The sequence below is a fragment of the Empidonax traillii genome, unplaced genomic scaffold (genome assembly GCF_003031625.1).
Source record: "Empidonax traillii isolate 1590-97213 ecotype Southwest subspecies unplaced genomic scaffold, ASM303162v1 scaffold105:size1093405, whole genome shotgun sequence".
Taxonomy (NCBI): Eukaryota; Metazoa; Chordata; class Aves; order Passeriformes; family Tyrannidae; genus Empidonax; species Empidonax traillii.
In genome coordinates, this window is record NW_020955298.1 from 308802 (window position 1) to 336289 (window position 27488).

At 43.6% G+C, this 27488-nt stretch overlaps 2 protein-coding genes across 4 annotated transcripts; one reads left to right on the top strand and one right to left on the bottom strand.

Annotated features, from left to right (window-relative positions):
• Positions 1–1116: 1116 nt before the first annotated feature.
• On the bottom strand, positions 1117–8975 carry TMEM100 (transmembrane protein 100). Of its 2 annotated transcripts, none has more exons than XM_027882440.1 (3): positions 8958–8975; positions 5609–5794; positions 1117–2488 (listed from the first exon to the last, which is right to left on the bottom strand). In XM_027882440.1, the coding sequence occupies exon 3, from the start codon at positions 2424–2426 to the stop codon at positions 2022–2024; it is 405 nt and encodes a 134-aa protein (XP_027738241.1). In that variant the 5' UTR covers positions 2427–2488; positions 5609–5794; positions 8958–8975; the 3' UTR covers positions 1117–2021. The 2 variants fall into 2 exon arrangements, with proteins under 2 accessions (XP_027738241.1, XP_027738240.1); XM_027882439.1 differs by lacking the exon at positions 8958–8975 and adding an exon at positions 8550–8723.
• Positions 8976–16049: 7074 nt separating this feature from the next.
• PCTP (phosphatidylcholine transfer protein) lies at positions 16050–22592 on the top strand. Of its 2 annotated transcripts, none has more exons than XM_027882436.1 (6): positions 16050–16205; positions 17872–17989; positions 20513–20592; positions 20927–21098; positions 21765–21832; positions 22329–22592. In XM_027882436.1, the coding sequence occupies exons 1-6, from the start codon at positions 16059–16061 to the stop codon at positions 22392–22394; spliced, it is 651 nt and encodes a 216-aa protein (XP_027738237.1). In that variant the 5' UTR covers positions 16050–16058; the 3' UTR covers positions 22395–22592. The 2 variants fall into 2 exon arrangements, with proteins under 2 accessions (XP_027738237.1, XP_027738238.1); XM_027882437.1 differs by having other exon boundaries at positions 17875–17989.
• Positions 22593–27488: the final 4896 nt, after the last annotated feature.

Sequence of the window (27488 nt, forward strand, 5' to 3'; positions counted from 1 at the left end):
CCTGTTCCATTATTTATCATGCTATGCATTTCCCATGAATTGTCACTCATGCAAAACCTGTACATCGTAAGGGGACACCCTAATATTTTTAATGACCTTAAGCAAAGTGATTGACACTAGACACCGGTGTCAGATGTTCTGGTGACGCAACATGTTCTCCTAGCAGCAGGAAAGCTTCCTGCCGTGATTAAGTTGGGGCTATGGAAGTGCTAAAATGTGTTGTCAGCTTTCCTCTGATGCAAGTGATTTTATTATAGCGTCTGGTAACCACGGAGTGTGGCAACGCAAATACTGACCCCAAACATCCCCTCCCCACACACACACACACACAGGCCTGCTCTATTTAAAACACGGAGCGCACTTTGCAAATCCGGGGATAAAGTTATGGATGCAACGAGCTTAGAGCGTGGAGGGCAGAGGAAATGGAGGCACCCAAGCCAGGATGCCTGGGTGATTTTGGCAGGAGGAGCGCAGGGATCCGGGATGGCCTGCAGGAGGAAACCCCTGCAGCACCTCTTTGGCAGGTGTGCCCTGCAGGGGCATCACCACAGCCCTCGTGGCTGCCAGAGCCTCTGGAGGGCAAGGAGGAGGCACATTAGCACAGGCCTTGCTCGCTGTGGCAGTGGAAAGCAAAAATCACATCCAGCCCTTTGGAGCCTGGAGAAAGTAAGGGGGAAGAGGACTTGGTGCAGCTCCTCCGGCTTGTGACACCCTCACACAGGCCAGGGTGGAAATCTGTGACTCAGCTCACTTGTCCTTCAAGATACAGACAAAGGAATCATGTTCTGGTTTCCTGCAATTTGGGACTAGCCCCTCAATAGTTCATTAACTGAGAAAAGCTGGAAGACCTCTAGAAACAAGAGTTACAGGATGAGCATCTCAGACACACTCGAGGGACACCTGGCACCTGCTTCTCATAAAGATTCATAATCCCAAAGCTCAGCCAGCAAACACCACACACGTGGCTTTGCTTCCATGAGTAATTATTAATAGTTGTGTTTCAAACTGACTGTGCCAGTGTCTGCAGAACTGACTGCTATGATTTTTCAATAACTGAGCTGGTAATCAAGCTGCAGAGCGATGGGCTGTCAAACCAAAGTCCACAGGCCACAGAGATTTTTGGAAGAGATCAGCAGTACATGTGTTCACAGTTATTGTCACAGGGGTTGTTCTACAAAAATAGAATCACAGAGCATCAGAGTTGAAAATACAGGCTATCTTGATAGCAATAAAGATTTTCTAAAGGTTTAGCAGCACTGAATATTATTTTAATGACATTTACTTTTTAATTTTATAGCAAAATAATCAAAAGTGCTAAACCTGACCACTTTAATTTACAAAAAAAGTCTCATGTTTTAAGCTATAATCATACCTCGTTATTCAGGTTAGACAATATAATTACACATTTCTACTTATTTCTATTCAATAGTAAAACAAAATTAATATTAGTTGGTTTAAAAAAGGGGGGAAGTACCACAGTTATTGTGAAGGGAAAGTTACATAATATATAAGAATCAGCTTATTGAGCAAACTGCAGTGTGTTCTAATTGCCTTCTTTTTTCTTTTCTTTTTTTAATTTTCTGATCTACAGTTTAAGTCCCAGGCGCTCTGGCCACAAGCTTCACTTCAAAAGTTATGACTTCTCCCTTGGTCAAATGTCACAGTGTGTGTTTAAGGAGATCTCTGGCATTTCAAGTCAGTTCCAATTATTTTCTCAGTTCCCACAAGTTCCGTTTCCAGCACAATCAGCATGTTGGAGAACACAGTTAGGATGGTTGCAGTTATGATGACAAAGTTTTCTGTGAAGGAAAAGGGGTTTTTCCTCGGTCTTGGAAAGAAGTCTGCACTACCAAGTCTGCAGTAAGAAAATATTAAGAGCACTTGCAGAGTTAAGGGTATTTCTTAATCCATTCCATTTTCATTTCCACAGTTAACTTAAAACCTGCAATCTCTCCTACTGATAAATAGCCAAGTTGACTTACAAAGGCTCTGCCTTCTGTCCAGCCTTCTCCTGGTTGTCTTTAACCAAACAAGGTTCGCTGATTTGCCACGAGTGCCGTCTGGCTCTCCCGCCTCTTGGCTTTCTTGTTCTGCTGCCTGATTTTCCAGCACACTGCACTGGAAGCCAGCAGAAGGAGTCCTGATGACAGGAGCACCAATCCAAACACGGAGATGATGGATCCATGGGAGTTGAAGCTGTATGCCACGGCGGTGACCACGATGCCGGCTATGAGGATGACCACCCCGAAGGGCACGGTGCAGCGGTAGCAGGAGAGCTCCGCTCCCCCCGTGGCCGCTGTCAGCTGGCACTCGCTGACCAGAGGGATGGTGGTGATCACACAGTCATTGTTGTTGCTCTTCTCCGTGGTCACAGAATCAGGGTGCTTTGGGGAGCCCAGGATCTCTTTAATAGGTTCGTTTGTCATCTTGGTTGCCTCGAGTCGGTCGGTTCCTAGGCTAGAGCAGGCTGTGCTGAGCACGGGCAGCACTGCGGAGAGAAGAGCACGAGTTCAGCCAATAATTACCAATTACTGCTCTGTGACACATGGGTGGTCCCAAGAAGAACTGCAATCCCACTTGGGATCACAACCAACCAGGCACTCAGAACCCACAAGGATTTATGCATGAGGTCAGTGGTGACACCACTAGTTATGGAGGATCTGAATCAATTCTTAGAGTAGTTACCAATACATGCCTAAGTTCTAGAAAGAACAGTCACAGACCAAGACAGACACCAATCTTGAAGTATTGTGAGCCAAATCCTATTTTAAGTTACATCCTGAAGTCAGCATTTCTGGATATAATTTAGATTTCAATGGCATTACATCTTCTCACACAGAAGTGAAGTTCACAGTCTGTTCTGATTTTTGCTCACATGTTTTTCCACACTGTTTCTTTATATACACACCTAAACACACACATTACACAGATTTGCTTCAGTGCTCATCACTGTAGCATAGGCAAGCACTGGCCCAGTAAAAACCAGGATGAACAATGAGCCTTTTCTCAACATAAGTGCTACTTAGGGAAACAATTCAAATGGTGGATGTGGGGGGAGTGGGGATGCAGAAAGTTCCCTGCACTGAGCTCAAAGCTCAAAGCTGGTGAATCTCCCATCACAGCAACTTCAGTACCAGCTCAACAGCTTGCCATTTACACTGCCTTCATGCAGAAGCAGTGAAACCATGAAACCACATCCCTGTAACTGTGTGGGAGGGAGATTTCCATTCATATTCACTCATCTCAGTTACAGCAGGTTGTTTTCCTCCTGTCTCCACACTGTAAACACACTCTCAGTCCTACACACAGCACGCACAGTTTGACTGCATCTGCACTACGATGGCTCCAGTGTGTAACTGGAGCCCACCCTATCAGGGGAGGATGAGCCCACGGCTCTCCACTGCTACAGGCTGCCCCTCTCACTGGGGCTCTCATGGTGTGGGGCCACCCTGGGGCCTGCAGTGACCTCTGGCAGTGCCAAGGCTACCAGGGTTGTGCTGCTTTAGACCAGGCTCAACGCTCAGTGCACCCCAACACGTGCAGCAGAGGCTGGGACAATGGGGGACCACTAGTTCTCCTGCTACAAGTAGCTCCTTCCACCACCCTGGTGTGGGCTGTGTAGCTTTTGCTCTCATGAGCAGCGTGATATGCAGCTCAGAGAACAAGGAAGAGCGTTGGCAATGCCGTAATGCTTTTATCACTTTTATCACCTTCACATCTGTGACTAGGAAGTTAATTGCCAGATACTTGTATTCTCCTTTTCCTTTCCCACCACTCCACCCTTGTTGCTAAGATATATTCGTTCATTGTGGAGAGCCCTTGGTTTTATATCTCAGCACCTCCTATAACCGACCATGGGTTTAGAGACAAAGAGAATTTCACTGTTTTTATGCACAGGCACAAACAGGCTTTATTCTGCTTCTGCTCAGAAAGTTTGTATCTGAGTCTCAGGCCCTCATGAGAGAAGGACAGTTCAGATCTGGTTTGCCAAAGCTTTTGTTGCAGTGCTCTGTGGAAGAGTGCTCAGCACACAGTGAACACAGCCCTGAGCACACCCTGCCAGCCCCAGAGGCCACGGGCACACACTGGAACACTCCCAACAGCAGGAAAGGCTTTTTCAAGCTGGGGTGGTGACTGAGCAGGTGGCCCAGAAAGGTTTAGGAGCTTCCATCCTTGGAGATATTCCAAATCCACCTGGACAGTCCTGGGCATCCTTCTTTAGGTGACCCTGCTCAAGCAGGACGGGGGTGGACCAGACAGCCTCCAGAGTCTCCTTCCAACCACAAACATTCCATGATTCCGTGAGTTTCTATGGGAGTACTTGCTGCCTCCAGGGGCAGGAAGGGGACTTATTCAGTGCTTATCAGAAAAGCAAAGATATCTGTGCTGACACCTTAGGTATCCTAAGTTCTTTCTCCTAGGTTCTGTTGCTTTGTTCTTTGAACCATAACACATGATTAAGTACCTTTTATGTCAGAGAGGAAGAGCCCAGGAAAGCCATGGGTTTGCTCTACAGTGCCACTGATCTGTTCCCACATGGATCTGAGCCCAAGTCTGCATTTTCAGTAATGTCTTATGTGGCAGTGGGACTTACACTTGTGCCATCATATTGCTGCATTATTTATCTATACAATGTTACAGAAGTTCAGCACAACATAAGAAGTGACCCCAAAGTCACCTTTTTTTTTTTTTTTTTTTGATCTTACCATTAGCCATATTCAATTAGTTTAACATTATATTGTTAAAGTTGAGGTAGGAAAAAAATTAACAATTTTCCAGATAAAAGATCTACTGGTTCCAATACATTGTAATAACTATTCAAAAGTTGAAATACTCTAACAGTCACAGAAATAGGGAAATTTCTTAATAATTTGAAAAGGCTTTGGATTAGGCTTATAATAAACCACTATTCTGAAAAACTTCAACATTCATTCAAAGTGTATTTGCTCCTGTCTCTAAAGTCATTGTCCCTCTCCTTCAGATACATCCCCAGTGAGCATTTAAATCTCTTAGATGTCTTGTACAGACACTTTTGAAGAAAGAAGATATGTTTATACAGTTAAAACTAACAGGAATTAAAAAAAAAAACAAATCAAAACAAAACAAAACAAAAAAACAACTTCTAAACTACCAAAATTAAGTCAATGGCAAAATACCTGTTGACTTCTGAGAGCACAGTTCTTGCATGAAATAGGATGCAAGCAGACAGGCATTCACACAAAACAAATAAACAAACCTCTATTGAAATCCTATGAAGTTAAATAAACAACAGAACCTATTTGAAGTCTGAGTAAAGGTATTCAGCCCTAGAGAAAGGGGCACTGGACCTCATTGCCAGCAAAGTCACTTCTGACTTACCCCAACAGGTGATTTGGTTCAAGTTTCAGGGTAAGAAATTTAGGCAAAGATACCCGGCAGCACCAGCATCCTCTCACTAATCATACCACAAGTACTATCTTAAGGAGCCACTTGGGGTTGAAGGAAGAATGTGCTTCTGTGGCAATCTGTGGCCAGCGCTGGGTAATGGGGAGAGGAAATTTTTAGCCACTGATAATTGTAAGCTGACATTTACTGAAAAGACGTGAAATCCAACAGCATGGACACCTACCAGGTCCGTGAGAAATCCATGGGAACAAATCCTCGTCCCAGAAGCCGAGGAACGCTGCTGAGGATGTCTCTTGTGTCAGTTCAAGGCAGAGTCATGCAGCAGAAAGAACTGCTCCAGGCTTTGAGGTGTCCGATGTTGCTGAACGATGAATTGGAGGTGACAATACTCTAGCATGGAAGTTTCCTCCTGCAAGAAAAGTTGTTGGGTATTTGTCAGGTTCTCAAGAATAAAACTCCTGCATGGAAAAGCTACCGCTGTGTGCTGACTCCTGCTCCCAACCTAACGGCAGCAGGAGATGTTCTCCCTCTGGCTCTCCTCTTTTCTTGGCAGCAGCCACCCATTTCTGGCCCTAAGTAACATTTTCCTTTGATGATGTGACGTCTCGATAAAGAGTATCATAGCCCAGGCAAGTCCCCCAGAAAGAGCTAGGCAGGAAAAGGTAATGCACATGAACTTCTGTAGATAAAAGTCTCATTTAACTTCATTTCTCTTGCTCACTCCACCTCTGTGAATAACAACTCAGAATACCTGGGGGTTGGTATCTTCTATGTGTCCGGTTTCTTTGAGCAAATCACTTCATCTCCCTTGGTTTTCCTAGCTGTGAACTGATATATCAACTTCCCACTTAAAAAAAAACAAACCTTTTAAAATTATCCTACTATAATAAAACCTAAGTAATATAATCCCAAAAACTCTTCTAAGAAAAAAAAAAAAGCAAACTAACAGAGTCCACAGTAATAAACATAATTCTGTTATATTTATTATTGTTTTTTTCTGCTATTATTGGATTTTTTAAAACAAGATTCATAACTCAGAGAGGGACAAGGTGGAATCTGCAGCAGGGCAGTGTGAGGACTGCAGAGAGCAGAGCGATGGAAATTGTTATCAACTGCAGAAACAGCTGTGAAACCACCAGGCAGCCAGGCAAAACTGACCAAGCAGCAGAGATTTATGTTGCTAATCTTATTTGACATTCCCTTTCTTATATGTGCATGATTATGAAAGATCATTTCCACCCTCAAACAGGAGTTCTAAGTGATAATGAGAGCAAATTCAAGAGAATAAGTCTGTATAATGATGAACTTTAAGGGCTTTTCTCTTTTTACGTTATTTAGACCATACTAACACTTCACTTACACAAACATTTACAGGCACAAACTGCTGCTGTTCTCAGGGGATCCTTGGAATAAACCTGTGACATAGCTAAAGTATATTTAGCTGATTATTGAACTTAGCTAATAATAAGGAAGTCTCCTTGCTTGTCTCCTTGACTATATTCTTGTACACACCACTTAGCAATCAGTTTAACTTTCTGAAAAGTTTGGAGGGAAATGCAGGAAAAAAACCCACTTTAAATAAAAAAATCTAAGTTACATTAAAACAAACACAGACCTCTGAAATGTACTTGCAGCCAACTTCCACTCGGATTACAGAAAGGTTACATTTGTTTGAAAAGCTCTTCCTAGAGCAATTGTGCCCCCTAAGCCACTCTGCCAGCATCTTGCTTTGAAAAGATAAATTGCTCTGTCAGTTCTTTATTTGTATTTATTCTTGACTACACACAGTTTAGGTAATTCTTTTAAATTAATGTCTTTATCAAAAATCCTGACTGACAGAGCAACTTTTCAGTGATGAGATTTCTTCTTTTCCACCTCCCTCCCTGACTACAAAGCTGAGAACCAGAAACACATGAAATCTACACACAAAGCTTCCAATATTTTAAGTCAGAATCATTTCAATGTGGTGCTCTCTCAGGAGCTTCCCACGTAAGGAATATCTCTGTGCAAGGGCAAAGAGATGACATTGTTCAGCCACTACATCCCTTTTTTTTGCATTTTACTCAGAACCAGTGGGTCATGTTTGAGCTTGAGTTTTCTGCCTCCAGGCTCTGGACCTGATTCTCTCTACCTTGCACCATACATCAGACAACCTTTTAGCTTATGTAAAATTCCAAAAAATTATAATGTTTACACTTCACACTTGGTTATGCATTAAAGTGACTATGGAAAACAACGTAAGGAGTCCTTCTGTACCGAGAGGAGAGCCAGAGTTCATTTGGAATTCAACAGCTTATAGTAATCCTGAACACAATCCCTCAGCTCTTCCCCAGGTGAACATTCCTGGAAATACACAACTGGAATTGGTATTTACCAGACTCGAGGAGCAGCCTCTAAGCTCCAGGGGCAGGAGGAGAACACACCACCTCCACACCAGCTGCCTGAGCCTCAGGATGCAGTAAAATTCTCTCACCAAGTTTTTAAGTAAAATAATCACCAGATTTAAGATCACTCCTTTTTTCGCCTTTCCGACATAGCTGAAGGGTAGGATGGGAGCCAACCAAACCCCTCCACAAACACGACCCTGTTATCTGCAAACCGCAAAACTTTCAAAGGCGCCCGTAACACACAACACACACACACACACCTGGGGTAAAACCCTGCGTGTCACGCCTGTCCCCGAGCACCTCTGCGAGAGAGCAGGGAGGCGAACAGGCGGGGAGAGCCTTGTGCACCCTGTCTGCCCGTAACCCCTCCGGGAACGCAGCCGGCACCGGGAACTCCCGACCTGCAACCGGGGCAGAGACTCCGGCTGCGGGGACCCCGAAGATAACCGAGAGAGCCCTTTGCCGCGGCGGAGAGGGGACCTCCCCGGGACCTGCGGCCGGAGAGGAGCGGGTCCCGCAGTGCCCCAGCAGCCCCAGATGCCCCGGAGAACCGGGAGCGGGAGAACCGGGGGCCGGAGCCCCGCGGGCACCGGGAGCCGACGGGGGCGCGGCCGCGGGGCGTGCGGGTCCAGCGGCTGCGAGTCGAGCAGAGCCGTGCCAAGCCAAGCCAAGCAGAGCCGAGCCGTGCCAGTCCATGCCATAGTACAGGCTAGCGTGCCATAGTGTGCCGAGCATGCCATGCCTTGCCAAGCCGAGCCGTGCCGAGCCGTGCCTTACCTCCCGGCCGCCGGGCGGGACTGTGGCGGCCGCCAGCCCGCAGGCAGCGTATGAGGGGATGCAGCTCGCTCGCCGCACAAGGGACTGTAAACAAAGTTCTCGGTGAGAGCGAAACAATTAAGGGACCGGAGCAAACTCAGCCGCGGGCGGGGCGGCAGCGGGACGCTCTCCCGGGTGCGGGGCGGGGGGGCCGGGAAGGCTGGGGAAGGCTGTCCGGGGCTGGGCAGGGCACGGAGCCGGCCCTCCTCCCTCCGCCGTGCTCGGCTCACACGCCCGGCTCAGGGATGCGCACGGCGGGGACGCGCCCGGCTCCTGCTCGGCACCGCGCCCCGGCAGGTCACACACGCTGGGCGTGGGACAGCGTTCCCCAGAGTCCCCCAGCCTTCCCCAGCCCTCCCGCACACCCACCACCACGCGGGGTGTGCGCCCACATCCCCCTTGGAGCGGTGCGGGTGAGGGTCGCTGCCCGTCCTGAGCCGCGCTGGGTCACTTGAAAGCACAGCCCATACTGAATTCCAGATGAACCCCTAGTTCAACTGCTCAGGAATGGCACGAGGAGGAGCACAGTTTTGGGTTACATTCTTAGGGGATAAAGTTTTGTGTATCATTTAGAAATATTTTAACTGGCTTTTCTAAGCTTTAATCGCTCGTTTCTGCGGCACATCAAACACTTGCGGGGGTTTGGAGTGGATGGATGTGGGTGGGTGCTATTTTTTTTACCATGATTCCTGTTATTTCAGATAAAAAGCAGACAAATTATGCTTTTAAGTCTTGTAAAGGACATGTTTGAATTTTGCGGTTAAGCTTCCCCAAAGTTTATATTTAAAAGGCACTATTTTATCAATGATTGATAAAAGCGCGGTGCACCAGATGTATTTAATCAGCCACTCTGTCTCTGAAAGCATGCATGTACTTTTGACTCCCTTTCCAGGGCGAAATCCTGGCCTCAGAGAAATTAATAGAGAAACTTCCACCAACTTCACATGGGCCAGGATTTCACCCTGTGTGTTGTTAAGAACCACCCAGTGATGGAGATCCTGCCAAGGGTTCATCTGCTCCAGACAAATCAACGAGGATGTTCTGGAAAAGCTCCACAGCTTTATACAAGAAACTGGCATTTTTTTCCCCATTTGCTGGTGCTCCCTTCAAATACATCAGCATTTGACCAGAAACAACAATAGAAGCCAACTCTATCTGAGGGGAACTTCATTAGGCTAAGTCCAGTCCTTCCTAATCCAGGCAGCAGTGTCAGTAATATCTATCTTTATTAAATTTGCTGGGTTCCACTCAAACCAACTGGGTTTCCTACCCCTCCTGTTGGAACACTGTGAGATTTATTCTGTTGGTTTCTAGAAACCTCTGTCTTATTTCTAGCTGCAGGGATTCGTAGACAATTATACCTGGACAAGTAAGCCTTTGGCTGAAGTCGATGTTCTTTCATTTGGCAATTAAGCCTCTACTGTCCTAAGAGGGATAAATGAGACTATCTCAGGCTTATTTTCAATAATTTTTTCACATGTGGCCTTACCAATATTCTGCATAGAAGTGCAAGTATTTTCCTGTCCTGCCAGAAATACTGACATTTCATAATTTTCCTCTGATTGTTCAGGATGTCTGGATTTTTCTCCAGTATCAGTTTCATTTTTCACTTTATATCAGAAATTCTTGCTGTTAGCACATGTGTGCATGACCTAAATTTCACCCCAGTCCTATTACATCAGTTCCACTCTAGTCCTTCCAGTGCAGTATTTGGTTCTACTCTGCTGACAGAGAACCTCCCTCCCATGCTTACACCATCCACAGTTCCATTAGTACATTCTGACTTTTCTATGCCAACTTTGTTACTGAAAGTATTACATAAAAACCTGAAAGTATTACATAAAATAACTCCCAATACTGATTTCTTTTTTTTTTTTTTAGGAGCTAATCTGAAGTACACGTAAACAAGCACTGAATGCTAAACTGGGCTTAGAATACACGTTTCTGCACAAATAGATGTCCTAACAAATAGGCTAAAAAGTCACACTATGTCCTAGACCCCGTGCAATTGTAAATCCTTTCTGTAAAGCATAAAAGCTGCCATGAAAAGTGATGGGAATGAGGCCTCCTCTAGTGCTGGGAGATCAGTGGGCTCTCCCCTAGTAGGTTGGGTTTGTAGTACTCGGGCACTGAAGGGTCACACACGATTTGGGCACCACCTCTCTGGCCTTTTAAAAAAGGGATGAGTGACTTCTTCTGCCTTTTAAGGTCCTGCTGTGCTCTAAGCATGGCTCTCCAAGGACGTAAAGAAAGAAGGACCAGACATACCCCAAGCAGCACGTTTGGCACCTGTAGAAATTCAGCGCAAACAGCTGAGAAAACTTCAGGGCTGAGCAACAGCTGCAGTGAGGGGTTACAGGTTCACAGTTTTGGACTGCCGTGCTTCCATGATACATAGTTCCCCTTTAGGACCTGCCCTAAATGACAAAATCTCCTCCCTGGGGCCTTAACACAGCTGCGTAGAGGGAGGTGCAGCCCCAAAGCTGGGATGATAAGCAAGAAGCCTGTGTGATTCTGGAACCCACACAGCCCACTGAGAGAGCAGAGTTTTACTCCTAAATTGAGCAATGCTGTTGCTCTGCCGACTCAAACACACTTGCAATACTTCATGGCTTCCTTTGAGTTTCTAACAGTCTCCTGGGCCTTGACAGCACAGCAAACAGTGACTCATTAATCTGGCAAAGTACAACCATTGTGGGCTCCCTATTCAATTAGTTCTTCTTGCCTTTTCCCTAACCCTCCACTGAATTTTCCTTTATTTCACCCCTAAGCCCACACACGGACACAACATGCCAGTTTACTGCATTTACTGAAACTTTCAGAAAGCACTCTTTCAACATGCTTAATATGTCGTAAATTATCCTTACCACGTCGTGCTGTGTGTGTGTTTTGCGACAAGGAATGGAGTCCAAAAGGAGTCCAAAGCCAGTTAAACCAGAGAACCAAATCATTTCACATGAAAGGCTGTAGCTCCCCTCTCATTAACACAGTTCACAGCACAAGGGAGTTCAGCCTGGTTGGTTGATGGCTATGCAAACCACCCACTCGGGGGGGTAATCAGGCTCACGAAATGGATGTGCTTATAACGACTGTGAGAAACCTTTCTGGTGACCAAGAATATGGAAAGGAATTTTCTTTGAACTCCATTAGATCCTACCAGTACTTTGGTCAACATCAGTTATCCCGCTGTGCATGTGAAACTTCGTTATTGCCCTGCTCAACTTTCACTTAATCTTCCTGCGGTGCTGAAGAAGACAGGACATCTGGAACTGAAAACAATTATTCTTATCTCCTACTGCTTTCATAATTACATGAAGTTCCCATTTGAAGAGCTGCATTCCTTATGTGGACATGTGCTTTTAATTAGCAGAGGGATACACCACACCGCCAGAAGCCAAATCCTCAATCTTGCATAAGTTGGTTACAGAACCTCTGAATCTTTGGCCACCTTGGCAGCTTTCTGACCAAGCCAGGGGGAAACTTGGGAAAAAACTCCAGGCACTGTAATTTCACCACAACCAGGATTTGTGCTAGAGACTACTGCTGTAGAATCCAGCATAATAAACTAGATACCAAAGATACAAAATATTTAGTATCAGAAGGCAGAAAAACAGCAGAACTCCAGTTATTTTCTGAATCCTCTTCTATTTGGGTGGAATTCTGTTGAAATGAGATACCCAATACAGATACAGTCATAGTTTGGGGTTCAATTCAACTCTGTGAAGAAGACCTTTATAAACCACTTAAGACACCTTCTGACAGCTCAAGCAGTGCATGACTTGTGCTAGTTCTTTGCAAAAGAGGTGATTGTCACTCTGGAAGCCCCTTCCTGCCTAAATACATAGGAAAAAAAAATATATAAAATGTATAAAGATTTTTGGCGTGTTAGACAGGCTGGATTTTCTGCATATTCTAAAAATGTTGAAAAAACAGATTTTCCTTTGACTTACAGAAGAGATGAGAATACAGAGTGGCTTAGACACGCATGGCTGCAGTGGGAGATGCTGTTGTCACTTCTCAGCTTTCTGGATTTAGAATTTTCTTCTTGAAAACTGCAAAAGTCATGAAAGAGTTTGTAAGAAAGGCTTTTACATAATGCAGTTGATAAAACAGCAGTAGCAGAAGCTTATAATTGCTTTGGCTGTGTATACTGGAAATACAAATGCGCATACTCTATAAACTGTGTGTTAGGACTGTTCAGCACTTTTGCAAAGTTTTTGGAGTGCGCTGAGTAAAATAGAATGACAACAATATATAAATGTCTGCACAGCAGCTGAATCCATCAAAATCCCACATCTTTAGTTCATCTTCAAGAATTTCTCAAAGTGCACCAGTGCCACACAGAGACAGATGCAGGAAAACACAATATAGCACTCTGCCACACACAGATACCCATATCCAAAACACACACTGAAAATCACCTGGGGCCTGAAACATCAGAATAGTGTTCACTGCTGTTCTCACTTCTGGCCATGTAGGATTTGCTGCTGGGGGAGTTGTCCAGTTTACTGGTTTGGTTCCACACCATAGAATTCAGTGGATTACTCAGCACTGATTTCAGTAGCAGGAAGGTTAGGTGTTAGGGTAGAATCAATACAGATTATTTCCTTTCTGAAAAACAGGTGGCTGACTTAGGTACATTAATCCCATTGATAGGCCAGATCAGCAAGTTTCCTTGAGGTGTCATTTCCCATGGAGAGCAGCAGCAGCTAAAGAGAATCATAAAATCACAGAATGGTTTGGGCTGGAAGGGACCTTAAAACTCATCTCATTCCAATGCCCTGACACAGGCAGGGACACTTTCGACTAGACTAGGTTGCTCAGAGCCCCATCCAACCTGGATTTGAACATTTCCAGGGATAAAATCAACACCTTCTCATACCAGGAGTTCAGTCTGGACCACCTGGATGAAAACCAGGTATCCGAACTGCTAGACCATATGGGAGACTATCCTAAAGCCTAAGAAATACTAAATAAGGGAGTCAAGTTGTGAGCACTTTTGAAACTCCCACTTTTTGCCCCAGAATAGTAACCCTCTATTTTTATTCAGTTAGTATTTAGATCCCTGATCCACGTGTGGGACTGGGTTGTGCTGTATCTTAGGCTGCCTTTGGTTGCTGTGATGAAGTTTGGGTTTGTGTTCCCAGACCCAGCTGCCCCAAAACAGTTGCTATCCCACTGTGTTGGAGCAGAGCTCTAGGAAGTCACTCTGAACTCACCCCAGCCTACAAGCCACACTACCAAGTAGTGCAGATACCAAAGGTCTTGGGTTCAAACTTTAGCTTATGTCCCTAAGCTAAGGGCAATACATGGACATACAAGTGACAAATAGCAACACTTACTTAAATGTACGTGAAAATAGAAAATAAATTCTCTTTTCAGAACTGTTTGTGCTTTCTCAGTAATCACCACTCCTTATTTACCAAGAAAAAAGGTCACATAGTAATGCCTTTTTTTGAAAGCTTTGGTCCCTGGAGTAGCCTCGTGAGATAAATCCTTTTTTCCATGAAAGTGCTGAGGGAGGAGGGAGTGGCCAGGCAGCTTTGCCAACTGACTGATGCCATGTAGACAACCATATAATGCAAAACAGTGACCCTAAAAAAATAGCCAACGTTGAGCTGTGATCACTTCAGTCCTTTTGCACAAACAAGGCTCCTTAAGGGATCAGGCAATCTCACAGGCACTTTTCCTTGCTGCATGTTAAACATCAGCTCGACTCACAACTCCTCCTGTTCCACACTGGGTCAGAGTCACCTCTGTGCAAACAAGAGCCCCGAGCTCTTTCAGTCTCACTGAGTCCTAGTTCAGAGCAGGAATGGGATGGAAAAGTGAGACAGCAATCTGATAAAATCTTTGAAAAGTAAAGAAATCTTTCTGCAAGATAAACTAAATCAGTCTCACCTACAGGCCATTGTCTCATATTCCATTTTAAAGACCAGCTCCTCAGTTGGGTGGGCAGCACAGCTGCACTGAAGGCAACTTAGCCAAGAATTTACTTGTAAGGCTTCAGCCCTAAGAAATGTATTGCCATGATATTTGCAGAACCAGCTGGGCAGACTGAGAGCAATTGCAGTTTACAAAGAACACAAACAAGCCAAAGTATTTATATGTACTCTATAAATATTAGTAATAAAAGGTCGTGACACATGTAAGCATACTACAAAACATAAAAGAACTGAAATGTTTGCCTAGCAGTTTCACTGGGGAGGTGAGAGCAGGTGAGGTATGAGCAGATATTTACCACCATTACTGATATTATTTTATAAAGATGCTGCAGGTCAAGTTGTGGCATCAAATTTACATTCTAGGGGGGAAGTTTGTGAGATACCATCTTGCCTTCTGCCAAAACTCTCCAAAAGTTTTCTGGACTGGGCAGGGATGACGGTCAGCCTGTACATCCAAAGCAGTCAGCCAGAAATCCCCATGCACTGCTTGCAAACCAATTGACTGGAACTGGAAAGGACAGCTGACATAAGTGAACTCTTTGTCAAAGAGCTCAGCCCCTTGGCAGGGAAGCTAAAAAACACTACATTATTCCAGCCTTGCACAGAGGTTACCACCAAGTACACTGGGCTAATGCTGCCAGTCAGTAGGTTTGATGACGTCCCATGGCTCAGTGTTTTATTCTGAAGACACAGTGTTCAGCAGGAAAATCTCACAGGAATTAGAAGAATAAAGCTGTAATGAAAAGGGATTTACAACTCCCAGGAGAAAACCGGCTTTAGCCAGTTACATTTTGAGGGCCTGATGCTTTGTCTGTGTGTGGCAGCCTCACACTGTTATAGGTGGTGTCACGCAGCAAGAGCCTAAGCGAGACGTGAGGTGTGTCCATCTCAGTGGATTCTTCCTGCCAGGGAGCTCAGCCCAGAGAGACTTTTCTGTCCCCTTCCATCCTGTGCACCCAGTGCATCCCAGATTGCCGTGGGCCAGAGCCCACTGCCCCCTCCTCTTTGCCGAGATGGCTGGGCCTCGGTGGGGTGTGCCAGGGTCACCCCTACCAACCAGCTACACAGCATTTGTGGGTTCTTTATATATTCCCATTCATACACTCCATAAGAACTGCTTTTTAGATGGTGAAAAAACACAAAAATGCAAAATAAAAATTAAAAAAATTATAAAAATACAAAAAATACACATGACCACAGTGTTCAAACTCTCTCCTTGGGGAACACCTGAAAGGAAAGGCCCTCACCATCACCGTCACAGAACCTGTTCCCGTTCCGGCACCAGGCTGATGACAAGCACATTTAAAGCCACCAGCCGAGCGGCTGAGACTCCGCAAGAGGCGGGAGCGCACGGAGCAACCCCGCAGGGCAGCGATGCTCCAAACCCGCATCCCCCGGCCCCGCGGGCTGTGCGGGGCGGGCGCGGGGCGGGGCGGCCCGGCCGTGGGCTGTGCCCGCCCGCCCGCCGGGGATGGAGGAACCGCCGGGGATGGAGGGGCCGCCGGGGATGGAGGAACCGCTGGGGATGGAGGCGCAGGAGCCGCTGCGCTTCTCGGAGGAGCAGTTCCGTGCCGCCTGCCGGGAGCTGGACCAGCCGGCGCCGGGCGCGGAGGGGCCGTGGCAGATGCTGGTGGAGACCATGGGCGTGCGGATCTACCGCCTGTTCCACGAGGTGCGCGGGCGGGCTCCCGGAGCGGGCCGGGGGGCGCTGGATGCCCGGGATGGGGGGCCCGGCACGTCCCCGGTGCCCCGCACAGGCCAGGCTGGCGCGGCCGGGCCGGGCTCGGTTTACGCCGGGCTCCCGGGAAGCGGCTTTGTGGGTAATGCCATTAACTGCTGATGGCAAAAGCTGCTCGGCCGCGGTGACCCCTCCGCCCGCGCAGGCTGCCGGGGAACCCGAGGCTTTGCAGGGCTGCGGACAGCTGGGGGCTGCAGGAATTCCCCGTTGGAAGGTGCTCTCGGCGGTCGGAGCAGCCGTGGGCCTGTCGAGGTGTTCGCTGTGCTCTCCCGAGCCCTCTCTATGTGGTGAGGGGAGCTCTGTCTCTGCACACCTGCTCCCGAGCATCTCCCGTGCCAGAGCATCCTCCTGGTCGCCAGGCTTCCGCCTCCCTTCCCGCCTCGCTCCGAAGCTCCCTTCACACTGATTTCCCACTATTCTCCCTCTAAAATCGGGAGGTAGTTCAGAAAGGGTTGAAATTAAATTCCACCCCTTTATGGGGGACTAACTTCAGTAGTTTAGGCTTCTGGAACTGACTTGTAAGTGATTGACAGTGAATGCTTTGTATTCTGATGCAGATTTATGATTTATGAATTACTTTTAAATCCATATATAAATGGATTAAATAATAACATATATTTATATAAGATACTATATAGTATATTTATATAATGAATTATGTAATATATTATATAATATATTGTACATGTTATATATACTATAAATATAAACTATATAATATAGATACATATATAATATATAATACTATATTATTATATTTATATAATACATATTGTATTTATACAATATATAAAAATAAATATTTATAATCTATATTTTTTTTAAATCTGTATATACATACCCTATTTCTGTAGCTCGGTGATCACAGTTTCCTCTCAGCTCCTTACAAACCTGAATTTCATGCTGCTCTTTGCGTGGCGACTTTGTATTCTGAAAAATCATTTCAGACATGGACATGTCAGCAAAACCAGCAAACATACAGGTCTGTGCAAAAGGCAAAGCAGGTGGGGAAAGCGTCTTTAAAAACACATCACTTCATAGACCTTGGAATTTTTTTGGTGATAAATGGTCCCTGTTTACCATGTGGATGTGGTAACTGGCAGTAGCAAGGCAAGCTTATCAATGAGTGCACACAGCACAGGCAAAGCTGGGGTGCCTGCCAGGTATCCATGCAGGAATTAATGTGCTGATGGAGTACAGGGTGCTGGGAGTGTTGCTTCTGAAGCTAAAAAACATTTAGAGGTCGTCTTTTTTTTTTTTTTTCCTGTTTTGTTTTGTTTTTTGAAAAGGGGTGTGTGTGTGTGTGTGTAGAAACATGCTCCCTTTGGAAGTACTGATGAAGTAAAAAGGTACTAGTGTAAGGGAAGGAACAGCCATTGTGCAGGGCAGGTCAGCCTGGCTGGGTTTAAACTTTCATGTATAGATCAAAAAGTCGAGAGGTTAAAGACTGAATCTTGCATTGTTTTTTGAAGATTTGCTTTCACAGCTCTTGAGCGTATTTGTAGTTTGTGCCCCACCTAACTTCCTTCAGCTGTTCTCCCTGATGCAGAGTGCTTCCCTTTCCTGTGTGACTTTTCCTCTCCCCATTCTGTTTCCACAGCAATCAGGACTTTATGAGTATAAAATCTTTGGTGGTCTTGCTGACTGTCCCCCAGAACTGTGTGCAGATGTCTACATGGACTTAGACTTCAGAAAACAGTGGGATCAGTATGTTAAAGGTAAGCTCATCTAGGCACTGTAAAAGCCAGCTTTAGTCCATGTGGATTCTTCCCACTAAAGCTTTCCTCAAAGGTATTTTGAAGTTGCTGCATCCAAAGACTTTGGGCCAGACTTCAATATCTTTTTGGGATAATGTTGCCCTCTGCAAATATACAAGTAAATACTGATATGGAACAGCTAATGTCTCAACAGCACGTCTTGCCTCTGGAATGAATTCTTTCCATGTTGGTCAAAGCATATAACTGGCATCACTGGTTATGCTGGAGCTCCTTGTAGCTTCTAATTGTTGTAATTCTTGGGTTAAATTTTAGCAGATGTTCCAGGGAGAAATGGAGATGGTACCTTCTGAACACCTTCACGTATCGCAGCAGAGCAGTGATCACAGAATACCAGGGGTGGGGAAGGGACCTCTGGGATCATCTGGTCCAACCTTCCTCAGCAAAAGACAAGATGACCCAGCACCCTGCTCAGCTGAGCCTTAAAAATGTCCAGTTTTGGGGAATCCACCACTTCCCTGGCAAGATTATTTCAATGGCTGATTGTTCTCATTGTGAAATATTTCCCTCTGGTTTGCATCAGTTTGAGGTGTGATGGAATGACTTTCCTGAAAGTATTGGTTGTTCTTGGCACCTTTTACCATCAGGAATGGGTGTATCGAGAGAATAGGTGGTGACTTTGGCTTTTACAGAGAAAGGAATAACTAATTTAGTTGTGTTTATTTAATGTTGTCTTTGGAAAAGGGCATTGAACCTGGATATCCATATGATGTTAAAACATCTTAAGTCAGCAGTTACAAGGTAAGGATTCAGCTGATGCAAGCATCCAGTAATCCATTTATTTTAAAGATGGGGAGCCTTTCCTTTTTAAGCCTGTGCTTGGAATCACTTCAAGCCAATAAAACTGAAACATGGTCAAAGTGTTTTGCTGAAAACAGAACGTGCTAAAACCCAAAGGATTGTTAAATGTTTTGCTTGTTAGGTTTGGGACAGTTCCATGATGAACCTTTACAGGTAATGCCTGTGACTGTATTGATACAGAGAACCACATTTGATTCGTGCCAGTACTTGGTCAAGTTTAAAGTGTAGTGTCTTCATCAATAAGTTTTATTTGTCAAAATGATCAGCAGCTTTCTTGTAGCAAAGGCCTCTTTGCCATTAAAGAAGCAAAAAGAGCCAGACTGGCACTCAACATTATCGTACTGGATGTAAAATATTATGTTGAGTTAATTTAGTAGTCCTGAAGTGCATTTAGGAGAACTCAATCTTTCTTAAACAAATACTTTTTTTTTTTTCAAATGACTTCTTAGAGATAAGAAAGGAAGCTGTTGGGGGAAGCTACACCCTTAAACTAAAAACTAGATAATGTTGCAGAGCTGACATTTATGTCCTTGCTGACCATGGTTTGTTCATCTGTGAATTTATACTTGTGCTTAAGTCCAGCGTTTCAAGAGTTAACATCTGGGAAGGGCATAAACATAACACAAAGCTTTCCTTCCAGCTTCAAAATTGCCACGAGCCCAACTGCTCTTTAACTGTACATATGATGAAATAGTGCCAGGTGGGACTTGGCTTACCTATCGTGTGCTTTTCCTGTAATTGTGAAGGTACAAAGGTAGATCAGTTAGGTAACAACAGTTTATCAGTGTCCTTAAAACAGTGTCTTAATGCCTTTGAAAAAGGAAAGTCCTGTGGTTAGAAATGAAAGCAAAGTGAATAATCCAATGCTCCAGTGACCTCTGGTGGAAAGCCTAATCCTGTGGGTTATTACAACACCAGGTGCTTCCAGTACTGTTCCAGCCTGGAGAAGAGGAGAAGCTGTTTTTGTGGGTGACAGCTGATTTCAGGACATCCTAACAGAAGCCTGGTTTGGAACATGTTATATAGGGAAAGAATCTCCCATCTGTGGCACTGTTCTTGCCTTGGCAGTGAGACTATCAGTCTGTTCTGGCCTTGTTTTCAAAAGCACTGAAAGGATGTGGGCATTAGCTCTGGAGGATATAGAGCCCCTCATTTGCCTGTCTGTACTGCTGTGAAATTCCTGATAGCTTTTGGAAGTTTCATTAATCCCTCATGTAAGACCTCTTGAGGTGTTAGAAAGCTGCACTCATCCTAGTTCCATGTTAACTCAGAATAATTTACAAGGGTAGTGACGTGCGAATTGTGCAGAATGTGCAAGGGAAAAGCTTTGAGATGGCAAGGCTTTGAATGAGCAAACTGCCTGGAAAGGAATTTCACTCTGCCTCCTCCAGAATTGTTCTGGGTAGATTTTTTTTCCCCACCAAGGAATCCAGTAGCCACAGGAAAACACACCACCTATTTTTGTATATTTGGTTCCTGAACAACCCTGCTACAGAACTTTTTAATGTCTTCTACTGCTACAACTTTACATACATATCAATTTTGACTTCAGGGTTGTGTGTAAAATGTGCTCATGTCAGAAATCGGAGCAGCTCTTGATGTCATCTCTAGTCCTGTTGCAGTAGAAATTAAAAATATCTCACAATCTTCCTCTTTCAACTGTAGAACTGTATGAGGAAACATATGATGGCGAAAAAGTAATCTACTGGGAAGTGAAGTACCCTTTCCCTCTGTCAAACAGAGATGTATCCTTTCAAGCTTTTGTTCCTCGGGCGGTTTTTGTTCCCTGGTCATCCAGGAATCCCAACAACGAGCTGACTCTACCACTCTGCTGCACTTGATCTGAGATCTTGCAGTCCTCATGTTACATGAATATGCACAGCGTGAGGAAGAGCGTGGGTGCCTCTTCCCACACACAGCCAGAGCTCACATAGCTGAGTTATTACTCGGCAGGATTGAATCCTGTAGAAGCACGAGCAGTAACTTGAAGGAGCTGCTGTTCGTGATGGAATTCACTTGTCAGTTTCTCACACATCAAGCTGACAGTGTTTTGACATTCCTCCTCAACTCTGAGCACAGTATGTCTACGTTCGGGAACGTCGGGAGATGGATGTGGATGGGAGGAAGATCTGGGTTGTGTTGGCTCAAAGTGTGTCTGTTCCTCAGTGCCCTGAAAAGCCCGGTATTATCAGAGTTAAAAGCTATAAACAAAGCATGGCAATTGAAAGTGATGGCAAGGCTGGATCTAAAGGTAAGAGGCCAAGACAATGTGTCACAAGTCATGTAGGCAGAGAATGTGTGGATTAGCAAAATGCATAGAGAAGGGGACTGGAAATTTTAAGCTGAAAACAGTTACTATGAAGTGAATACACTGAGCCTTGGGACCACTTTAAAATGAGTGTAACTTTTGAGAATGTCCAGTGCAGTGTGCCACTGTGAAGAATCTTTTATTCAACAGTTGGGCTGGGTAGTTAAGAATGGTTTACTGACCATTCTGTCCCTCCATCCCACCCCACCCTCAGCGTGCACTTCTTTTCCTGCCAGCCAGTTCAGTGGGGGAAAGTCTGCTGCAATCTGCTTAAGTCAGCAGTGATTGGAGTATCATGTTTGACAGATGTAGAGATGAAAGGATTTGCCTGGAGGTTTTCTGCTATCTGAGATTAGTCCTTTAAAGACGTTATTTTATAAAACAGGGTGCCTAAAATGCTTTGCAATAATGTTATGGCTCTGTCAGCTTCACTGGCAATGCTTCACAGTTGCTTCACATTCCACTACAGGACAAGTTGATTTTTTTGTGAAGAATTTAGAGCAGAACTGTTGTACTTGGTGCCTCAGTCCTGCACACCGACAGCTTCTGTTGTGGGGTGTTAGAGCTGGTACTCAGAGAACTTTCTAGTAACTTCTCTCTCCTCTGCAGTCTACATGTACTACTTTGATAATCCTGGTGGCATGATCCCATCGTGGCTGGTCAACTGGGCTGCCAAGGTAAGGGAAGGCTAACACACAGTGGTATTTGCTAATCCATTCCAAACAAGGGATTCACTGCATCCATACCCTTCTTCTGCATGCTGAGTAGAGTTATTTTTTCTGAAATGGATATATCCACCTCTCTGGCTCTTGCACAGTCCTGTTTTTAGAGTCTCACTATTGTCTACTCTCGTGACAGTAGTACTAATTTATTCTTTTCTTAATTCCTGACAAATTCCTTTGGTTAGCCAACCAGGTGGGTGAATTTCTGCAGCCAGATGAAAAAATCCATGAGCACACATGAATAGCCTAAAGACAAGCAAACTTCAATAATGCCATCTGTTCCCGAAGTATTAAAGGAATGGTTTGCTGCTTTGTACCAGATCTTAGAATTCTATCTTAGAACTGTATCTGTTTGGAGGCCTTGATGTATATAATGGGAATTCTCATCTTGCTTATAGTTCTTATTTATTGCATTATGTGAGAATGAACTTTTCCACTTTCCTCTTTACAGAGTGGTGTGCCTGCTTTCTTGAAGGATATACAAAAAGCTTGCCTTAATTATTCTAAGAGAACATAGCTCAAAATTGATCTTAATTCTTCAGTTCCAAGAGCTCTGCACTTACAGGAGTGGCTGTTATATCTTACACTGGATAAAATCTACCTCTAATATTGGAAAGAATTTTATTTTAGTTGGGTTATGCCTTGAGCTGTATTAGATTCTTTTTCCATCTCCAGCTGAGGAGCTGGGCACTGACGAGGTAACACCACCATCAGCTGCAGCTTGGGCTTGCTTGCATTTTTAAATTTCATGCTGATCTAAAGACTGAAACTGTAAATTTGGATGGTAATGCACTAAAAGCTCAACTGAGCAGAAAATCAAATTTCCAGCACCTTGGTGGGAGGTGGGGCAGGGAGTGCATAAAAGATGAGAGGACCTCAATCTCAGGGATTTAAAATATTCTGCATTGTTCCTGAATCTAATCCTGTTTCTGGGTAAATCTTGTAATGGGGTAGCTTTGTCTTGTTAAAAAACAAATGACTGAAATGATTGCCTTTTTACTTTGTGTGAATATTTGCTTCCAATAAATCATTATTTTATCCATGTTATTGTTCTGTCTGTTGTGTTTAAGAGTGGCCCTGCTGGGCAGGTCACAAATAACAGGTTGATATCATGGGCTGCTTTTTTTTTTTTTTTTTAAAGGGTTTTGAATGACTCACTTTTAATAGAACTAAGCAATAAAAACAAACAAATCTTTTTAGCAAGATTAGTTTTGCTAAATTATTTTTTTTCTACCACTCTTGCTTATAACTGCAGATTTAAGAGGAATCCAATAAAGTTGGTGTTTAAGCATCTTACTAATTATTCTCTGCACCTGCCAATGAGCATATTAATTAGGATTATATATGTGCACACGACAAGAGAATGTCATCTGTCTCTGTAGTTCAGTATTCCCTGCATGTTGAGAACTTGTCCATAAACAATTATTCTCCTCTGAAATCTGAATTATAAATGTATCCTGAAATCCTGCTGTGAGACAGGAACATTTTATGTGGGAACAACTCTCCACTGGAAACCTTAATTTCCAGAGTAAGAACTGCATCCTGTGAGTGTTTCAGTGGAATCTGTCACAATAACCAATTATGTTGAAAGGCCTTGAATATACGTAATAATTTTAGCCTTGTGGAAAATTTCCCACCTCCCTGCTGTGCAACATATTAAACTGAAAGCTGTTCCTACAGTGTAAGCACAAGTACCTGTAACACTGGTATTTAAGTGAGTTTGCCTTTATCTGTCTTCACTAGATTTCATGCAAATTTTTATATTTTTCTAAGGCCCATTTCATCACTGGAGGCACAAGAGATTCTCTGATGGACTTTGTGACACTGGAAGAGTCACTTTTTGCCCCAAGCTTAATTGTCTTATTATTCTTAATCTCTGGAAGAAACTCCTGAGAATTAATCATTTTAATGGATTGTATTGCTCCTGGAATGACAAGTTTGGGGTTTCTGCAGTTCTGCAATATGTGAGGCCAAGGATTACTTCTGTGCTGCACATACTTTGAGCAGATGCCTGCTGTGAAGTCACAAGGCTCATTGCATTTCTGCCTGAGCATGTCTGGAAAGGTCTGAAGTCTTTCCCTGTTTCACCTTGAGCTGTTGGGGGGGTTTGGCTTTTAATATTCCTAGTGCATATACATCTTCCAAAGCATGATAGAAATCAGGTGTAATTGGCTGGAAATGGATATTTCATATTCAACTGCAACTTGGAGTTATAGTTTAAGAGTAGGTTTTAAACATTTTTATTGAGACCAGGCTACTGCTGTGCATTTTAGAGTTAATGTGTTTTCTCAGCATGGAAGTCATATAATTGATTTGTACATTTGAGTGGATCCTGCAAAAAACCAAAATTGCCTGGGCAAGCCATTTACCCTGTGAAAGGCTCATGATGCTGTTCAACTATTCAAATTAAACCAAGCAGTAGGAACATTCCTCCAGCAGGAAATTACTGTGACACTGGAAGGGCCTTTTGGCTCAGAGTGTGAGGTGGGTATGTGAAAGAGAACATTGCCTTCCACTCATTTTTTTGCTTTTAACATGGGAATAAACTGACCCTTGATAACACTTGAGGTGTGGTTCTAGGAACCATGAAATTCAGAGCTTTATCACTGAATAACGAGCTTGATTAATTCACTACAATGACAGGCAGGCACGTCAGTAATTTAGAAAAATGACTTAAAAATCCATTTGGAACAACTTAGAGATTAAGAATAAACACGTAATCTGAGGATCCTTTCTGCCAGATCACCAAATGCAATTATAGGCATCACATTATAGAAATCATTCCCTTGCATAAAATGTGTTTCACAACTATGTGTTTAACCCGTCCTCTCTTTCAGACTAGTAACTCTCTATGCTCAATATCTTTGCTAGTAAGTTTGTTGTGAAAATATGGCCTGAGTAGAGAACTAATATTTTGTTCTTCACCTTTTTTCTCTAGTCAGTAGATTTCAGAGTATTTTATGCCAATAAAAAAGGAAGTTTTTTCCACAGTGGTCATTATCAGTAATGAACCACATTGCTTTGAGAGACTCTGAAATCTCCTTTCTTGGGGATACTCAAAGCTGAGGTGGACACAAGGCCCTGGGCAATTTATCTGACCTTGAAATTAAAGCCAGCTTTCAATTTGGTGCTGCACTGGGCTGTGGGTTGTACCAGATCATGAGATGATCCCATATGTCTCTTCCAAGCTGAATTATTATAAGAATTTTAATATAATTAAATCCAGGAGATTACAGTGTGAATCCTTCTGAGAAGGCAGCATTATTTTCTTTCCAAATGCTGTTATTTAACAGATGGACTTGAATTGAGATACAGTGAGATGCACAAGGGTATGAAAACCCTATAATCAAGGTCTGTATTAGAAACAGGTACATCCAAATTTCTGGGAAGATGCTTCTTGTAGGCTGCAGTATTGCTTTAGCTTGTTAATAGGTGAGAAATCTGGGGAATTTAAAATTAAATGAAAGCAGACTTTCTGAATTTTTGCTAATGAAGGTTAGTATCATAGTGATTGCATTATTCAGTGAAAACATGATGAGTATGTTTGGAAAAGGACAGCAGTACCAAGCAAACTGAGGCTGTGCTGCACACACAGAAGTGTTACTGGTGCCAGTTGTTACTGTTCATTTCCTATTGCATCCAGCAGCTGCAGATTGTATCTGAAAGGTTAAAAGCTGGGAAAAGGTCAACCAGGCAAGGCTGAGATGTAATGAAAAGAGAAGATGAAATGCAGATTTAGGATATCTAAGCATTCCACGATGATCCTCTGGCTTTACCTGAACTGTCATGGCACAGTTATTTTTAAGGCCAGAATGCTGAGCCAAGGGGCACTCGCTGAATTTTAGCTTTCTGCATGGTGAATTCTCTTTTTGTCAGATGGGAATATGTATTCAATCACATTTAATTAAAATTAAATTATTATTAAAGGATGTTTAGTGTTAGTAAGCAGAGTCTTCTTCACCAGATCTGGTGCTTGTTACCAGCCTAATTCAACATTTAGGAACAGAAGAAGAAGAACCTTTGTGTTGATTCTGCAGTGGCCTTTCCTCTCCCAGGTCCACTGATGGATATTTCCAATCAACATTTACTGCTGAATACAATGTCCTTTACTGTCACATGCCTTTCCCTTTCCCTTCCCCCTTCAATACTGTGTCAACATTTGGGATGAGCCCAAATCCTAGTGTGTGAACTGACCTTCTGACACCGTAGGCCAGTGAGCTACCAACCTGGCCATGCTTCCTGCTCTGCAGAGCAAGCACAAACATCTCTCCCAAGGATCTCCTTCTGCCCATCTATTCTTTTCGTACCTGTTGCTTTTTACTGTTTTATAAAAATCTTGCATGTGTATTTGATTGTGTTCCCAGAATATGTCCGTGGATCTCTTCATATGTATTTCTGCGGGAATTAGAATAATGTCCTTTGGAATCTGTAACTGTTGAAACAAGATAAATGAGGGGTAAGAATAAAAACTGGACTGAAAAGACAGTACAAAATATAAAACTATGTTGGTCAGCATTAAGCAGTATTCTGAAAACAGGATATGATTTTTGTTTAAAATGATGTAATAAAGTATATTCACTATATTTTATAATAAAACTTTTACCCACATTTCCATTTAAATGACAGGACATGTTTTTTTCAGGTACATTTGTCTTCTTTTTCATTCAGCAGAGACATATTTTGAAATATGCAAATTGCATATTTCGGTTTACTGGGCCAACTAATCAATGGACAAAAATGTTTGACAAAGTCCCAGTAAACAGGACTGTCTCTGACTTATAGAACTGCAAACCTGTGCTAGTTTAGCCCTGTTGCACTGATGGAAACACCGAGCTCTTGGAGCATTCTAGATAAGAAAACATCAACTTTTGCAAGTTTCCTGTTTTCTCCTGATATTTTGAAAGGTAAAAAAAAAACACCCCAAAACTGCACTGCTCCAGCCTTGCCTTGCACAGAGGCTCCACTCCAACAGTGTTTTCTTTGTTAGTAACTGTAAGTTCATTGCCCTACAGCAGCAAACAAGGAGGAAAACAAAGAAGATTCTTTTTTTTCCCTCCTCAGAATGGCAGTTTCAGTAACACACCGTCAGTGGTTTCCACAGCAGAGATCAAATGAGTGAAAGCCCAGTGCCAGCGAGGTCTATTTTTGGGACTGAAGCATCCACAGAGCTCCTCTGGTTCACTGGGGATATCAGAGGAAATTGCAAATACTGTAGAAGGCTGTTCTGATGTCATGTGCTTTTAGGTGGGTTAAAAGGACAAATACCGAGCCTTTCACTTTGTATTCATCTGCCAGTTGCTGTTTATTCAAGTCAAGTTTTGCTTTTGTCTACATCACCTACATTGTCCCTCAAACAGCAATTTTTTTTTCACGTACTAGTGAAATGTCACGGAGTAAAGTACATAAATAAGCAGCAAAATTAGTTCGGATTTTTCACTTGGTTTTTAAACATACATTAAAAACAGTTAATGGATTCATCCCAAATGCAAACACAAAGCTTTCCCCACCTCCTTTTCCTCCCACTTTTCAATGATTAATCATTAAAAATATGATGGGCTAGAGAAAGATGCAAAGAAAGGTACGTCAATGAGGAAAATAAATCTTCAAGTTT

Excerpts from the sequence above, each read along its gene's own strand:
- TMEM100 (XM_027882440.1), bottom strand. The coding sequence starts at position 2,426 with ATGACAAACGAACCTATTAAAGAGATCCTGGGCTCCCCAAAGCACCCT.
- PCTP (XM_027882436.1), top strand. The coding sequence starts at position 16,059 with ATGGAGGCGCAGGAGCCGCTGCGCTTCTCGGAGGAGCAGTTCCGTGCC. Across the intron at positions 16,206-17,871 it reads TCTACCGCCTGTTCCACGAG|CAATCAGGACTTTATGAGTA; the intron begins GTGCGCGGGCGG and ends CTGTTTCCACAG. Across the intron at positions 20,593-20,926 it reads TCCCTCTGTCAAACAGAGAT|TATGTCTACGTTCGGGAACG; the intron begins GTATCCTTTCAA and ends CTCTGAGCACAG.